The 17790-nt window shown below is 43.5% G+C and overlaps 1 protein-coding gene across 5 annotated transcripts in view; it reads left to right on the top strand.

The window, feature by feature from the left end:
- Dlc1 (DLC1 Rho GTPase activating protein) overlaps nt 1–17790 on the top strand; it is a 385945-nt gene that overhangs the window by 326832 nt on the left and 41323 nt on the right. The window contains exon 1 of one of the 5 annotated variants that reach the window (XM_028872376.2): nt 15102–15479. The exons of the other annotated variants lie outside the window; for them this stretch is intronic. Coding sequence (XP_028728209.1) covers nt 15443–15479 — 37 coding nt within the window. The 5' untranslated portion in view covers nt 15102–15442. Of the gene's footprint in view, nt 1–15101; nt 15480–17790 lie in introns of those variants that run through there. 5 annotated transcript variants of the gene reach the window in all.

Here is a 17790-nt window from a genome sequence, read left to right as displayed (position 1 = left end):
CACACACACACACACACACACACAAAATTTGGTTGTTGATGTTTTCCTTAAAGGCCCTACTGAGCAGTCTCTTCACAGCCAGATTCAAGCCGTAGCCCTGCTTGCTACAATGGACAAGCTCCATCATGCACAAAATTTCCAGATAAAGGCCCCTAAGATAAAGGCCCCTACCACTCCATAACTACAGAACACTCAAATTAGCATGGTCAGCCTCAGTCATAGGCCTGTGGACCCAGATGAAAGAACTTCACTCTCATGACTGTTTACAAATGTGATGTGTTGTCTCCAGATATGGTTTGTCCCAGACCCAGCCTAAGGATTGAGGGAACACTGGACTTTATATCCCATCTTTTCTTAGCACAGATGTTCCTCTCCCGAGTTCTAGGGCCAGCCAAGTATGCACGGTCTCTGACTCTCTGAAGATCTGAGATTGCTGTAGAAGCAATAACAGTGCTTAGTATACCATAATTTTGGTCCCAAAGCTGTTAGTATGGAGAATGAAATTCATTTTGGAAGGGGTAAAATGGAGTCCACACGTCATTCATTTTGGAGAACTATGAGGGATTTGTCTGTCATTCTTCAGTTTTCTGCTGTAGATCAATTTAGGTCACTTTTGGGTTTGATCTCTTTCTTCTCAGGAAACCAGCAGCATCATTTGGGGAAGAATCTAGGTGATGTAACTGCTACATCAACTCCTGTGGTAGCCAACTAGGGAAAAGAAGGGTTGTTTTGCTTTGTTTTGAAATGAGATGTGGTGGCTGTGTACAGAGATGCAAGTCGTGATACCATACCAGGTCTGCCTGGTTTGTTTTGAACACTCTTCAGAGGACCCTGATGGGTGCTCTTTTCATTGTCTTGGCCATTCATGGACCAGTCGCCCTTAAGAGAGCTACACTTTCCCCTACATTAATAGCATGTCTCTGTTCTTCTTAAATTCCTTGTAGATTCTGTAACACTGCTCAGAAGCAGCCCTGCCTCAGTGTCAAGTCCAGAGTCATCCGGAATGTCTGTCCTAAGACCTCTAAAAAGTCCCCACTGGCTCTCAATGAGGAGGAGCACAGAAAATTTTCCAGAAAGGGGCTGGAGAGATGGCTCAATGTTTAAGAGCTCTTCCAGGGGTCCTGAGTTCAATTCTCAGCACCCATATGGTGGCTCACAGCCATCTTTAATGGGATCTGATGGTCTCTTCTCTCCAATACCCTCTGCTGTCATGCAGGCATACATGCAAATAGAGCACTCATATACATAAATAAATAATTTTGAAATTTTTCAGAAGCCTGTTTTGGACTTCTCTTTCCCAACTTTCAACATATTTATAGTATAAGCAGTGATGGTAACAGCAATTTTAAAAAAAAAAAAAAACAGAACTGAATTAAAGATAGAATTCCCATGTGTCAAGTGGGAAGAGAGGAAGGAGTCTACAGCCAGCACCAGCATTGGAGAGTGTATGCCTCTTTATGAAACAAGTTCTTGTGATTATTACTACTATCATCATCAATAATATTAGATTGACAGCATAAAAAAGGTGGAAATATAAAAAGTTGGAGAATATTTTCAGTAACACAAATTTACATATTAACTTTTAGTACCTCTGCTAGTTCTGAGACTTTTTTTTAATGTGTATGGATGTTTTACCTGCATGTAAGTCTGTGCACGGAGTGTGTGCACAGTGCCTCCAGAGGCCAGAAGAGGGTATCAGATTCTGGGACTGGAGGTACAGACAGTTGTGAGCTGCCATGTCGGTGCTAGGAATTGAACCTGGGTCCTCTGGAAAAGCAGACTCTTAACTGCTGGGTCATCTTTCCAGCCTGCAGTTCTGGAATGTTTTAGTCATAGCAATACAAAAAAAAAAAAAAAAAAACTAGAAATGATTTTTAAAATTATAAAAAAAAAAACTTTTAAAGATGTTAAGTAGGGGATAGAGAGTTTTCTAAAATTATTATTTTATGTTTTTCCTACTGATTCTTAAAGTTTATTCTCTTGTCATTTTTTCTAAATTCTGTGCTTACTTATTTTTTAACCATATATTTTTGTTAGTAGGAGCAATCTCAGTCACATATTTCATCAAATACCATCTTTTAGCATAAGATACAAGTTTGATATTCACTATCCTTAGGTATTAAAGTTTTTCAGTATAGCTTCTCCAATCATTATATATTTAATAGTGATTCGAATAAGGCATTTTATTATTATACTGTTATTGATTTCTAATTTTGATCCTTTTTCTCAGACACTACGGCTGTTCTGAGTTATCTATCATTGCACAAATACTTCAACACAGGGGCTTAAAGCAATATCAGTTGTTATTCAGTTTGCTTATGGAGGATTGGCAGGACACAGCTGGCCACTTTTTCCTCAAGGTCTAATGATTCATGGTTCTCCAGAGAAACAAAACCAATAGAACAGATGGCTGGAGAAATGAATAGGTAGATAGGTGATAGATGAAGAGAGAGAGAGAAAGAGAGAGAGCTGGTAGTATATAGATGGTAGATAGATGATAGATACAGATCAATGATAGATAGATAGATAGATAGATAGATAGATAGATAGATAGATAGATAGATATAGCTGGTAGATAGATGGTAGACAGATGATAGATATAGATCAATGATAGATAGATAGATAGATAGATAGATAGATAGATAGATAGATAGACAGACAGACAGACAGTAATTTAATACAGGGATGGCTGACTCCCTACAGAGGCTGAGAAGTCCCATAATACATCAGCAACAAGGGGAATCAGGGAAGCTGGTAGTATTGCTTGCTCCAAAATCAAAGGTCTCAGAACTAAAGAAGCTGATGGTGTAATTATCACTCCAAAGCTAAAGACAAGAACCCAAGGGCTGCTAGTGCAAATCCCAGGGTCCCAAAGCCGAGACCCTGGAGCTGTGTTGTAAAAAGGGAGAGGTGATTCTCCTGCTCCAGGAGAGAGCAAAACTGCCCTAATTCTGCCTTTTTGTTTTGTCAGGGCGCTCAACTGGCTGGATGGTAAAATCAGCCCACTGTTCCAAATGTCATCTTTTCCAGAAGTAATGTCACAAACATACCGAGAAATAATGCTTTACCAGCTATCTATCTGGTCAACCCCTGACCCAGTCAAGTGAACCCCTCAAATTACACATGCCAGGGCTCTTAGGCAGCTGAGTGTAAAGGTAGATGGGATTGGAGTCTTTCAAGCTTCCTCATTCTCATAGGCCTAGGCCAAAAAACAATATACCTTAACAGCTGTGGGCTGAAGCAGCTAGAGCTTTCTGGAATTTCTATGAGCTTCCCATTTGATCTCCCATAGCAGACCCACAGGGTGACCATACTTATTATGTAGTAGTGGGAACATCCAGAGTTAATTAAATCAAGACATTTGCAAAACTACCATGGAAGTAAAAGCAAAACCACTTCTAGCCACTGATGATCACAAAGAACCTTCCAGAGTCAGAGAAGCCGACAGCGTTCTGTCTATTGATGAGAGAATTGCCAAAGGGTCTGTGGACATCTTTGTGGTTGATCTGATATTGCCTCTTTGAACTTTGTCAGGATTAGCTTCATGAGCACACTTTATAGTCCACACTTTTTATTTAATTGTCCTCACTTTCATTTGTTCCTAATATCACAGCATCGAGAATCTGTTATAATTGGTTGAGACTCCATGCCTAATTGATATACGTTATGACTGATGGGTACAAATTCCTGCATGTGATCATTAAAACTTTATTTTGTCCACTCAAGCAATCTAGAACTGTGAGAAATGCATTGAAATTTCCCACCACTGTGATATTTACCCACTCCTCCTAATTCTGATGAATTTGGCTTTGTGGAATTTGAGGCTGTGAGCACAGAGGTTGCTCTCCTGCATAACAAGATCAGGAGTGGCTTGCAATGACTCATTACTACTTACAGTTCTTAAAGCTTTTTATTTCTGACATGTATAGAGTTATCCTAATTGTTTTCCATAGTGTATACCCTTCACATTTCTTCCTCCGCATACCTTTTGATGTAACTCAAGTAAATACTATATAGCTAGGTTCTTATTTTTATTGTTATTGGGAATCCAGATAGCTGAACAATTCAGTTGTGAAATATAATTGACTTTTCTAATTGATTGCATGTATTTACTTATTATTGTCTTTCCTATATTCACTTTGTTAACCCACCAAAATAAAGACAACCAAGAGAAAGGAAGTAGCTGTTTGTTCAGCAACAGAACACAAACACAAATGAGGCAGAGTCTAGTCCTTTCTCTACCGACCAATTCTTAAATGTCAATCTCTCACCGTTCTTGAGCCCTGTTACCAGATCTCCTTTTCAAAATGGATAATTTGCTGCCTTGCAGTTTCCCAAAATGCAACTTAATCCAGCTGAATTGGACTGAATCAGTAAGAGATAATTAAGGGAGTTAGTTACGCATGAAGAGGCAAGCTGTGGGCCTGCTACAGCGCCACTCTCCCGCTGACTATTAAAGTAAGTTAATGACCCAGAGCTGTGGAGGAGTGTCCAGCAGCAACATGGTAAGGGCCAACATGCTGCAGTGATCAGCTAAGACAGTACAGTCCATAATCTTCCACGGGACAGCCCCACCTACCTCACAGCATCTTTATTGTGGACCAATTGATCATGGAGAAAGGCCGGCATATTGTAAATCAAGTGAATACAAGACACCTCCACAGCAGGAACAAACTCAAAAGGGTCTCCCTTCCGATTTTTAGAATTTTGGTAGGCAGTTTTATTTTGTAGGTGGTTCAAAAGACATCTGAATATTGATTTTAACAATGAAAGTTTAGGGGCAAACATATAAATAGTTCTTTAAATAAGGTGGAAGAGAATAAACATGAAATTATTAGCATTATATTTGGCTACTGGAAAAACTCACATGCATTCTAGGACTTATTTATTATGAGGCATATATGAATGGACAGATTACCCTAGCACTTATGGAAATTTTGGGAATTAGAAAGTGTCTCAAAAATATAATGACCCTAGGTCTTGGACTTATTCCTTATCTTCCACAGATGTTTTGAACAGAGGCTTCACTTTTTTCAGGCCAACCGTGTTAGTTACTTCTGTGACAAAACACCACCACTAAAAGTGACTTAGAGAAGAAAAGTTGGTTTGGAATTATGGTTCCCAAGAGAAAGTCCATGATAGCAGCGGAGGCGTGGCAGTAGCTAGCCAGAGCAGGGAGCTGAGAGATCACATCTCCAACCACAGGCTGGAACGGGGTGAGGGGGAGTGAGGTACCAATTTTCAAAGCCCACGCCCAGTAATTCACTTCCCACAGCAAGGCTGCGCATCTCTCCAGATGACTGAGGACCAAGGGTTCTGATCACTGAACCTTTGGGTGGGTGGGTGGGGCATTTCTTTTTCAAACCACCACAACATCAAAACGCAAGGAAAATAAAATAAACTGGGCTCGGTGGCACGGGCCTATAATCCCAGCTATTTTGGAAGCCGAGGCAGGAGGATCACAAAGCTAACCTGAGCAAATGTGTTAAGTAGTCACAAAACAAAAGGTGAAAAGATGGCCTGGAGAGGTGGCTCAGCAGTTAAGAGCAGTGGCTGCTCTTCCAGAGGACCCGGGTTCAATTCCCAGCACCCACATGGCAGCTTATAACTGTCTGTAACTCCAGTTTCAGGGGATTCAACACCTTCACACATGCACATAAAACATGAATGCACGTGAAATAAAAAAAGAAATTTTAAAAAAAAGGTGAAAAGAGGGTGGAGGTTGTGGTTCAGCAGTTCAGCACTTTCCTCAAAAGTACAAACCCCAGGCTTAATGTCTAGTATCACAAGTATCACAAGAGAAAAAAAAAAGACAGAATGAAACCCTAGGATGGTTTTTGAAATCAAAAAATGTATAATTTAAAACAAAGTCCCAGGCATTGTAAAACTTCATTTTATAAACTGATTTTGTGTCTTAGCATTTCCTGTTTCAAACCACATAAACTACCTAATTAAAATTCCTAATTAATAATAATAATAATAATAATAAATAAGACCATTGGATTTTCTGTGATACATCAATTTTTTTAAAGAAAGGCTAAAAAAAATAAAAAATCAGGTGACAAACTACTAAAAATAAATGGCAAGTGGGCCAGTTTAATCCCAGCACTCAAGGGACAGAGGCAGGAGGATCTCTGAGTTCCAGGTTATCCTGGTCTACAGAGTGAGTCCAAGCCAAGCAAGCCAAGGCTACATAATGAGACCCTGTCTTAAAAATAATAAAAATAATAAAGACAAAAGCTAATATAAGCATAATACTTCTAAGTCACTAGAAGAAAATGTTTCATTAAACAGAGCTGTAAGGAGACTGTGGGATGACTAAGTCAGTAAAGAGCTTGCTACACAACCATAAAGACTGAGTTCAGATCCCCAGCACCCACAAGAAAATAAAAAGCCAGACGTGATGTAATGTTAAATTTGGGGAGCAGAGACAGAAAGATCCCTGGAGCTAGCTGGCCAACTAGTCTTGCTGATGGTGAGCTGCTGATTCAATGCTAGACACTAACTCAAAAGTAAGATGGAGATCACACACACACACACACACACACACACACACACACACACACACACATGCACGCACGCTAGCAAGTACATACATTTACACCACATACAAATAAAAAACGTATGTTTAAATAGATCATTTAAACATGCTTCTTAATTTATACATACTGTCTTAGATAAGGTTTCTATTGCTCCGAAGAGACATCATGACCACAGCAACTCTTATAAAAGAAACATTTAACTGGGACTGGCTTACAGTTCAAAGGCTTAGTCCATTATCTTCATGGCAGGAGGACATGGATGCTAAGAGTTCGTTATCTGGCTGGGTGTGATGATATATGCCTTTAATCCCAGCACTTGGGAGGCAGAAGCAGGTGAATCTCTGTGGGTTGGAAGACAGCCTGGGCTACAAAGTGAGTTCCAGGACAGGCTCCAAAGCTACACAGAGAAACCCTGTCTTGAAAAACAAACAAACAAAAAAAAGAGTGGTGATAAAGTGTTTCCAAATATATTGTGCACCCTAGTAAATTTATCTGGGGTCAGAGAACAGAACAGCCACTAGATATAGAGGCAAGAAAATAGTGGCAAACACACCTTTAATCCTAGCATTCTGAAAGCAGAGATCCGTCTGGATCTCTGTGAGTTCAAAGCCACACTGGGAACAACCAAGCATGGGTGACTCACGCCTTTAATCCCAGGAAATGATGGCAGGAAGCAGAAAGGTATATAAGGTGTGAAAACCAGGAACTAGAGCCTGGTTAAGCTTTTAGGCTTTTGAGCAACAGTTCAGCTGAGATCCATTCGGATGAGGACACAGAGGCTTCCAGTTTGAGGAAAAGAGATCAGCTGAGGAATTGGCGAGGTAAGGTTAGCTGTGGCTGGTTCTGTTTCTCTGATCTTTCAGCGTTTACCCCAATACCTGGCTCCAGGGTTGTTTTTATTAATAAGACCTTTTAAGATTTGTGCTGCAAAAAAAGTTCTACATACACATCAGCAGACAGCAGGAAGAGAAGTGCGACACTGGGCCTGGCTTGAGCATCTGAGACCTCAAAATCCACCCCCAGTGACACACTTTCTCCAACAAGGCCACACCTACTCCAACAAAGCCACACCTCCTAATAGTGCCCCTCCTAATGGCCTATGGGGGCCATTTTCATTCAGACTACCACACATACGTAATATATGTGCTTGTGTATTTATATGTCTGGTTTGAAAACATGAAGTCTCTCAGGCAGCATAAATTTGGCACAAAAGAACATATATTATTCCTTTTATCACTTATTACACTTGATCTTAACCAAAAGGCCGAGAAGCGATTCCTTTTATCACTTATATGAAGAACAGTCAAATTCAACAAAAAGTCATTGGAATAGTTGCTATCAGAGGCTAGGACAAGAGAATCAGCAGTTAATGTCAAATAGAAACAATTTCAGTTTGGGAAAAGGAAAAATTCTCAAGGTAGAAAGTGGTGCTGGCCATATGACAATGAAGATCTGCTTAAGCTCCTGGACTCTCCACTTAGAAATGGTTATGGTGGCAAATTTTATATTATGTAAATTGAATGCAATACATGTCGTAGAATATTATTTTAAGGTGTGTTACTTTTGTTTATGTTGCATTTGTTTAACTCTGTGAAGCTGTGTTACTGTGCCTGTCTAAAACACCTGATGGTCTAATAAAGAACTGAATGGCCAATAGCAAGGCAGGAGAAAGGATAGGCGGGGCTGGCAGATAGAGACAATATAAAAAAGGAGAAAACTGCCAGGTTGTGGTGGCGCACGCCTTTAATCCCAGCACTTGGGAGGCAGAGGCAGGCGGATCTCTGTGAGTTTCGAGGCCAGCCCAGTCTCCAATGCGAGTTCCAGGAAAGGCACAAAGCTACACAGAGAAACCCTGTTTTGAAGAAAAAAAAAAAAAGGAGAAAACAGGAGGAGGGATCTAGGACCCAAAGAAGGAGGAGGACTCCAGGGACCAGCCACCCAGCTAAACAGCAAGTCACAGAGTAAGAGCAAGATTTACAGAAGAAAACTGGAAAAGCCCAGAGGCAAAAGGTAGACAGGATAATTTAAAGTTTAGGAAAGCTGGCAAGAAAGAAGCCAAGCTAAGGCTGGGCATTCATAAGTAAGAGAAAGCCTCTGTGTGTGATTTATTTGGGAGCCATGTGGTGGGTCCCCCAAAAGAGCCAAAAACAAACAACAAATACAAACTTCAACAAATTTAGTATTCAAAGGAAATGTTAAGAATGGGGAAGTATTTCTTTTTGATTATATTTTAACAATAGCAATTGAAATGATCAAGTTGGTAAAACTGAATGCAGAAGAAGCAAGTACATTCAAACTCTGAAAAATGCCAAAAAAAAAAAAAACTTTCAGGAAGACAGTTTAGAAAGACAGATGATAATAGGTAGGTAGGTAAGTAGATACATACATACATATATACATACACATACATACATACATACATAGACAGATACATAGATACAAAAGATAGGTAGATAAATTAGATAGATAGATAGATAGATCAAATTCCCCTGAATCATTTGACCTCTTAATTCAAAGTAAGTGAATTTACCTATACAATTATTGCCATTGCTCTCTAAATTAAATTTATATTATCTAAGAATGCCTCTTTTTAAAAATTATGAAAAAATAAAAGTTCAGCATTGGTTAACTGCTTAATATGCTCATAAGATGGATATAATGCAACTATGATAAGGCATATTCATCAGCTATGTTAAGTGAATTAAAATATTATGCAGCAGGGGCTGGGGACGTAGCTCAGTTGTACCTAGCATATGTACAGCTTGGATTTGATTCACAGCAGTGCCGAAAACCTGGCATGGTGGCTCGTGCCTGTGATCTCAATACTTGGAACATAGAGGCAGGAAGATCACTTCAAGGTCATCCTTTGCAACATCCTGAGTTCAAAGACAGCCTGAGCCGCATATAACCCAGTCTTAGTAAATAAGTACACATACACACAATGAAACAATATATACTATGATCTCAATTTTGTCTGACCGGGAGTCTGGGCATGCAGATGGAATAGACCTACAATATATCTCAGTAATCTTAGGTAATTTGGTTATCAAGCTTCATTTTTTTTTCCTTATACTTTTCCATATTTTCTTGACTTTTCCCAATGCACATTTTAATCCATATTAAATGACAAAGATAAAAATACCATTTGCTTCTAAAATAACATAGCCCATCCCCAGGAGTCAGGGAATTGTGTGCTACAAGCTCAAAAAGAATTGAAGTCAGAGGATGCTCACAGAATGGACAAAACCAGCAGTTAACTTGGCTAACTTAGTGGGAAAGTAGCTTTGTTGCTCACATGGAATTAAAAAAAAAAAATAATTGCAATTTTTGTTTGCCATTTGCTTGATTTTTGTATTGCCAGAGGCCACATGAAAGAGCGGATTCATCTTGGCGAAGATCAAATGAAGTTGGGGTGTGGCGGAGGCATGAGACGATGGTGCGTCTCTGCTGGGTTCTCATCTCTGCCATTGTTAGTAGTGAGGCCTTAGGCTAAGCCGCAGCTGAGCCTTTGGATAAACTAGGTTTTCAAATAAATTCTACTGTAAATATGCTAAGTATCCCAGGAAAGCCGGCTCACTGAAATATTAGATCCACATCAAGAATTCACTGTGTCCAGACCCTTCCACTGAGTGAGCATGCTGTAACACACCACCCAGGAGAGTGGAGCTAGAGGGGCCCAAGTTCAAGGACCAGCTTGCCCAAGGCCGTGAGACTATGGCTTTTGTTTGTTTGTTTGTTTTTCTTTGTTTCCCAAGAAAAGAAGGATAAAGATACAGCTCGTTGGTGGACTGCTTGCCTGGCTTGTTGTAGATTCCATCTCTAGCACCTTGGTGAGAAAAAAAAGAGGGGGAAAAAAAAGAAAGAGAATCCCAAGGTCTTTGCAAGTTTATCTGTCCCAAGAAACTTCCCCTCCAGATCCCTATTGGTCTTCACCTTGGTGTCAACTGCCTTTCTATGGCTTAATAAACACTTGTTTGAAAGAGAAGTGTACCATGCTAGGCTGGCTCATAGTTTGGTTTGATTATCAAAAAAAAACATAGATTTACATCATTTATGCAAGAATAGAGTCGCTTAGTACCCCTCATTAATAACCTAAAGATGCTTCCAAATGAGTAAGTTACCCATCCCCCTATTCCAAATGTGGATGGTCCAAAAAACTATAATAACCAATCTAGCTGAACAAGGCAGCTACTCCTGGTAAAGCTTTCAAAGCTTCAACTTTTTCACTGCCCAAATCCCTTCTTCCTCTCTCCTTTCTGTCCTACAGCTCCAGCATGTGGGGTTCAAAAACTTCTGAGAAAGCTAACTATCAGTTAGGAGAAGGAGTCAGGAAGATCCCAAACCGGGGGTCACTGACGCTAAAGAATAAAGAAGTGTTTCAGGACAGCCCTTGGGTTTCCAATTGAATTATGCCCCTTAATTGAAAACCGCTAACATTATTTTCAGGATTTTGTTTCTTTGTCCTATTTCCTTTGAGCATTACAAATCAAAATTATTTTCCCCAGTCATTTCACAATGTTCCATTGAGCACAAATTACATTACAACATTTTCCAAGCACAGAAGAGTCTTCAAGTCCTAAGGGAGGCAGAGAAATTTCCAGAGATTATTTGGCTCCTATCTCTAGACCAGAGGTTTAAACTAATTGCCCCAGGGATAAATGAAGCCCAAAGTTGAAATTGCTCAGGATGGATTCAGATTTTTTTTTTTTAATTAGTTGCCAGCATCTAAACAGTGGAAGCTTTGACATAAACACACATAAACGGGGCTGGTAGTATATCTTGGTGGTGGAGAGCTTGTCTGGCATGCAGAGGCTGTTGGTTTGATTATCAACATAGCAAAAAAAGCAAAGGGAAGCAGGGGGGAGAGAGAAAACAGAGCTTTTGACATTTCACCCACTGCATTAGGGTTGTTCTGTTAGCACACGCCAAATGGCAAGTCCTGGAGCGGCAGCTCTCCTCTCTCTCCCCGCCACCCACCCCCCACCCCCCACCCCCAGCCCTCCCTCCCTCTCTTTTCTTAAGATTCATTTTTGCAATAACTTAATGATGTGTATGTGGTAAGGGGGTTATGTTCAAGCGTCCTCTGAGGCCAGAGACACTGAATCTCCAGGAACTGGATTTATAGGGGGCATGAGCTGCCAGATGTGGGTGCTGGGAACCCAATTCCAGTCTTCCACAAGAGTAGTTTATCTCTTGGCGACCCAGTTTGCCAACCACGGGGGGGGGGGGGGGGGGTTGCCTTACTCACTAACATCACAGGCTTAAGCCTTTTCCAGTTGCATTTTGTTTTTAACAAGTGATGGTGGCATGAAACACAAGAAGGTGTCCTTGGACAATATCAGCAGTATCTAATTTCAACCATTAAGATCGAGTATGAACCCATAATCATAAAGAATAGCTCTCTTCATCTGCTCTGCTATTTAGGAGTTAGCAGTGAGATTTTTTTTTTTCTTTCCTTCGTAGTTGCACAGTCTTTAGGAAATAAATCTAAATAGAGGCTGCTGGGATGCTGCTGTGAATAGCCTCCAAGCATCTAACACTTGCCTCAGAGATCAACAGAACAGGCCGTTATATACCATCTTAATATTCTTCAAACTCTGCCACTGAGGATCAATAATTGAGTGACAACCATCGACCTCTACGAAACCTAATTTAATCTGTGATGGATTTCTTTTTCTTTTCTTCTTTGTGTGTGTGATGTATGTGTACATGTGTTCATGTGTATACACACACACACTTGTACACCCGTCCAGAGGTCAGAGGTCAGTGGCAAGTGTCTGCCTCAGTTGTGATCTCCCTGCTGGAACCAGTACTCACCAATTTGGTTGGACTCCTTATAGCCAGAAAGTTCCAGAGATTCTCAGGTCTCCCAGTGCTGCACTCAGCAGGCTTCCTCTGTCTGGCTTTTCACCTGGATGCTGTGATCCTAAGCAGGTCCTCAGGCTTAGCGCACTGAGTGTCTTTGCCCACTGAACCACCTCCTCAGCTCTTGCAGCGGATATACATATTCTTACGCATGAAAAAGCTTTCAGTGACCATGACTGTTGGCTCTGGGAAAATGAGCTGTACTGCATGGGACAGCCTACCTCTCAGAGCCCAGTGCCTTAAGACCCAAATCTCAGTTAACGCAGCTCAGCGGAGGACAAATGCAGTTTAAGACCAGCTGCCTGGGACCGGCAGATGAAGCCTATGGTGATGGGTGAAAGGCTAAGTGAGCAGAAAGGACTCTGAGCTGGCTTGGGGAATCCTCCTTTATCTGGTCCACAGCATTGTCTGTCCACACTCTCGATGGTTTTGCCAGCACCCCCACCCTCCACCCCCCACTGCCCCCACCCCTGCTAGCAAGAGCTCCTTTTGTTCACAAAGGTTAAAGTCAAAGCTTTGTTCTGCGTTGTTTTCATTTTCTTCCGGACATTTTAAATAGGGATTTCCTGTGCAAATCTCATGTGCCTTTAGTAAGCCAGTGGTCTACCAAAACCGCAGCTTCCTAGCCCGTGGATTCAAATTGTCACTGATGGAAAACATCCAGGGAGGTTGGGCCCGGTGGCTCAGACCCATGATCCCAGTTACCTGAGGGGTCCAGGCAAGAGAATCAGAAGTTTAAAGTCTGACGTACAGAGTGAGTCCCAGGTCAGCCTGGGCAACTTAGTAAGAATCTTAGCTAGAAGTTTATAAAGCGCTGGGGAGGGGGGCGGGGCGGGAGGCGGCAGGGGCATGAAATAGCACAGTAGGTAAAGGTATTGGTCATACATGCTCGTTCGTTTTTTGTCAACTCAACACAAGCTAGAGGCATCACCTCTTCTCAGAAGGTGAGAAAAGGCCTCCACCAGATTGGTCTCTATGCTAGCCTGTGGGGTATTTTCTTGATTGGTGCAGGAGGGCCCAGCCAACTGTAGGTAGTGGATTATATAATAAAGCAGGCTGAGCAAGCCACACACAAGCCAGTGGACAGCACTCATCCATGGCCTCCGCTTTACTCTCGGCTTCTCCGCTCCTCCCTTCCTTTCCGGTCTTGATGGACTGTAAGATGAAATAAGCCTTTTCATCCCCTACATTAGTTTTTCATCAGTTTCGTCACAGCAACAGAGAAGCAAATTAAGACACCACACAAGCCTGATGATTTGAATTTGATCCTCCAAACTCATGCTAAAGCGGAAGGAGAGCATAAACACAAAGTTGCTCTCTGACCTCCACATAGCACCATAGCCAAAAGAAAATATTTGGAGGAAACAACTGCATCTGTAAGTGAGCGTATGCAAATCTACATAGTGTTTACATTGTATTACATATTGTAAGTAATCTAATAATTATTAAAAATTATGTAGGGAGGATATCCATAAGTTGTATGCAAACTATATGTGTCTTAGTATGACGGGTGTGTACATTCAGAGATGCATCTGAAGGGCACACTAATAGTGGATGTGTTCACAGTTCCTCCAGCATCCACGATTCTGAAAACAACTCCATTTTCTTGGGCGATTCCAATCTTCACTTTCTGGGCCCTCAACATTCCCTCATTTCCATTTACCCCCCCCCCCCTTTCTTCCCATCATTTTCTAAATCTTGATAGGCAGAGGCCACTCGCACCCCGCACTGCCTTTGAGTCTCCAGCATTTGCTGTCAGGTAAATGCCCTGACAACACACATCTGTTGAGTGGAGGGCGAATGTGCCTTCCAAAGTGAGGAATTCTGGTAGGGTAAATTGGGGTGCCATTGGTAGAAGTGGGGAGAGTCTCATTTGTAACCAAGCATGGCTATGAAATCAATCCATTCTGAAGTATAAGGGAATAGATATTTTCTAGTTCTGTTTAGCCCTACTTAAGAATAAACTCTGCCCCAATTCTATCGTCTGGTTTGCCTAACACCTCTCATCTAACATACTACGCATTTCCCACTTGTTCTGTGTCTTGTATAGCTTCCCTAGGAAGAAGCCAACTCCAGAAGGATATGGGTTCCCTTTGCTGGCTACTGTATGATCCAGTGGAGAAACCATTTGGCCCATAGTAAATGCTCTCTTGGGACAGGATGAATGAGTTTCCATCAGTTGAGATAAACACACACAAAACACCAACTTACTCCAAAGTAAATTTTCATGAAAATTGCTGTGGGCATTTAAACACCGTACTCTAATTATATTCCGCCGCGAGTTTCAAAATGGGGCGTCTTACGATATGATGAACCTCCAAGTAATAATAATACATGGCAGGTTGGGGGCCAGTCCATGAGCAGTTTTAGAAGCTGTGACTGTTTTTCCCCATTTTCTGACAAGAGACACTTATCCATCCTTACCTCCCCACTGTCCCTACCATCACAGGCCCAGACCTCTGCACTCGGCAAATGCCTCCAGACTCTTTGCCTTTACCCCAGAGGCCAGTAGTTGGCGACTTTTAGGCGCTTGCCGCCGCCGCAGAAGTTGCAGACCCTGGGAAAACATTCCAGCAAAGGGCGGAGGAGGCGCGGGGCGGGGCCTGGGCGGGCTTTGGGCGGGGCCTGTTGCGCGGTGGGCGGGCCAGAGCCCAGCCCGAGGCCGCAGCATGGGTCCCGCCCGTGGGGGCGGGCTCAGTGGGAGGGCGAGCGGCGAGCCGAGCGCTGCAGCGAGCGGGTGGCGGGCGGTGCGCTCCAGGCTGGGCCATGGCTGAGCGTCCTTGCAGCAGGAGCCGAGGCTCCTCAGCTCCGTGTCCCGCTCCCTGAGAGCGCTCCCTTCGCGCGGTCGCAGTCAAACACCCACGATTTTGCACAAGCTTAGGGCGAAGGGCGGGGAAGCTGCGGAACAGGATGTGCTGACGACCGCGAGGGCTCGCGAGGTCCCGGGTGCCACCGTGGGTCCCGGCGTGGGATCCCGATTACTCCGGGCTGCCTCGACGTTCCCGGTGCGCTCCTGCCACCCTGCGCCGACCTTGATGTGTAGAGACGAGCCGGACACCATGATCCTAACACGTAAGATGGACTTGTGCCTTGTGGTCGGACTAGTTCTGCCTGGGGTCAGCTGCTGAGGGGACCGGCCGTAGAGGACTTGTCACCCTGTCCTGCCAAGTCCGTGTTGTGGTTGTGTGTTTTGACGTGCTGGCTGAGGAGTCGCCCCAGGCTCTCGATGGAACGCGTGTGTTGAAGCAGCTTGGGTCAGAGTTTGGAGAGGGAGGTTTTAACTTCGGGTCATGTCCCCTGGCTACGTATTGCCTGGGGAACTCCGGGTGACTTAGACTCATTCTATTCCCCGAAACTGGCCTCGGGACCCTGACGGGCGAGCAACCCCTTTTCGACTTCTTGGGGGGGGGGGGCGGTTCCATCTCTTCTTCTTGTCCTATACCCTACAAGTCCCAAATCAGTACTGTCTCCCTAAGAATGCGTTATTTAAGGGACTGTGTAGACTTTAGCTGTACTTGGGGAAAATGTTTCCTAAGCACTGTTTCAGGGTGCGTTCACCCAAGTGTTCGTTTCTTTTGTTGTCGTTTCTCCTGTTTTAAACTCTGGGAATCTCTGAGCCTAGGCGGGTTAAGTCAGGGTTGCTCCTTGTCCCCCCCCCCTCCAACCCCCATCGCACGTGGGGTTCGGATGGGAACTCAGCGCTTTCCCGCTGTGTGGGGTGGTTGGACGCGGTTCCTGAAAAGCCCCACCAGATGCCCACGCCCTTGGCGTGAAAGGAAGAGTTCGTGGGCTGGGGAAAGGAAGGAAACACGTCTCCAGGCCTGAGGCTTTTTTGTATCAAGGAGGCGGCCTCTTGGACTGGTGCCCCTCTCTGCTCCCCGGTCCCCTCCTCCAATGTCAGGAGCTGAGAGCCTTTGATCCTTCTTAAGGGCTGCTCCCGGGACAGCAGCCCACCCTGTTGGAGTAATTTTCTGTCTCTGCGAGTCATTTCAGCGGCGCACGGCCTTTGGTGCTAGGAGTGATGCTGGGTGAAGTGAATTGGGGATCAGCATCGCGCTGGATGCGCGACCCTGGAAAGTGCCATACCCTCACCCGGGGTAATAACTGTGGACACAAGTAGAAGTTGTGAGGATCAGATAAGCTGGTACACGTAGTAAAGTGCCTAGTGGGGTGACGGATACTGACGTTCACCCTGTTCCCCAAAGACGCTAGTAACTAGAAGGGAAGCCCTGCCTGAAGTCATTACTCTGCTCAGTAGAGGAGAAAAAAAATATTCCCCTTTCCGGTGTTTCTTTCAGTGAGGCTTTTTACACCCAACGTGGTCACAAATGGGTTCATTCCCGAGAGTCGGAGGTTGTTTCAAGCTGTGGCTGGTGATTCGGAGGAATGCAGCCTTGGCACAGCCATCCATTACCAAAAGATTCGTGGGGGTGGCATATGTGACGCATTTCACTGGGGGGGGGGGGAGTCAGACTCTGGAGAACACAGAATGCCCAGTCTCAAATTACATTTTTTTTTTGAACCCTGCAAAATTCTGTTTGCTGAAGGGATGAGGGAAAATAATAGCCCAGCGGACTGCTGCACTCAGAATGTAAACCTATCAGCAGCTCCATCTGGACAGCAGGCTAGTCCTCTGCGGGATAATTTGCTGACCATAAGGGTGGAATTAATGGAGGCACCCAGTGCCATCTTGGCAAGCAGATTGCAGCAGATGGTCAGAGGGGTGCCCTTCGAGGCAGCAGCCCCCCTAACAGAAGAACCAAAGTCCTGAGGAACGAGTGTCAAATGGTTAGCAGATGTGCCTTCAGAAGTTATTTCAAGACATTTCCTGAGAAAATGTTGGAGATTGCCTGTATTCACTTGTGTTGAGGCATGGCAGATTCGCAGCATGGCCCTAGCCTGGGTGCATAACTTTTTCATTAGTACTACTGTTTAGAGGGTTTAAAATGAAGCGCAGCAGACAGACTTTCTCTCAAGCTGTTTTTTTCAAAGTTTGCTTTTGACAAATTGACTTTACTTTCCTGCAAGCTGAGTGACACCTTGCCCTAAACAGGCTAGAAGTTCAGGGGCAGGGGCTGACATTTTTTTCCCTCCGAGATATAGAATCTAGAATCTGGATATATGGTCTCCAGCTTAGATCTTTGCCCTAGAGTGGATGCGAAAAGTATCCACTTGTATTCTAATTTCCCCTGCTTTTGTAGATTTCAGACCAGTCTCTAAGGAGTGGAAAGATTAAGCTGTTTCAGACTTTAATATACTGAACCAATCCAAGGAGTTCTCTTTAATTGTGGAACACGCACACAAGACAATTTGCCCTCAGCCTTTGTATCGTATTATAGTTAAAAGGACAAAGGCCAATAGAACAGGCTATAGTTCTTATGAC

The sequence above is a fragment of the Peromyscus leucopus genome, chromosome 17, assembly GCF_004664715.2.
Source record: "Peromyscus leucopus breed LL Stock chromosome 17, UCI_PerLeu_2.1, whole genome shotgun sequence".
In the NCBI taxonomy this organism is placed as follows: Eukaryota; Metazoa; Chordata; class Mammalia; order Rodentia; family Cricetidae; genus Peromyscus; species Peromyscus leucopus.
The sequence above is the reverse complement of the archived record's forward strand: the minus strand, read 5'-3'. Positions and strand labels throughout refer to the sequence as shown.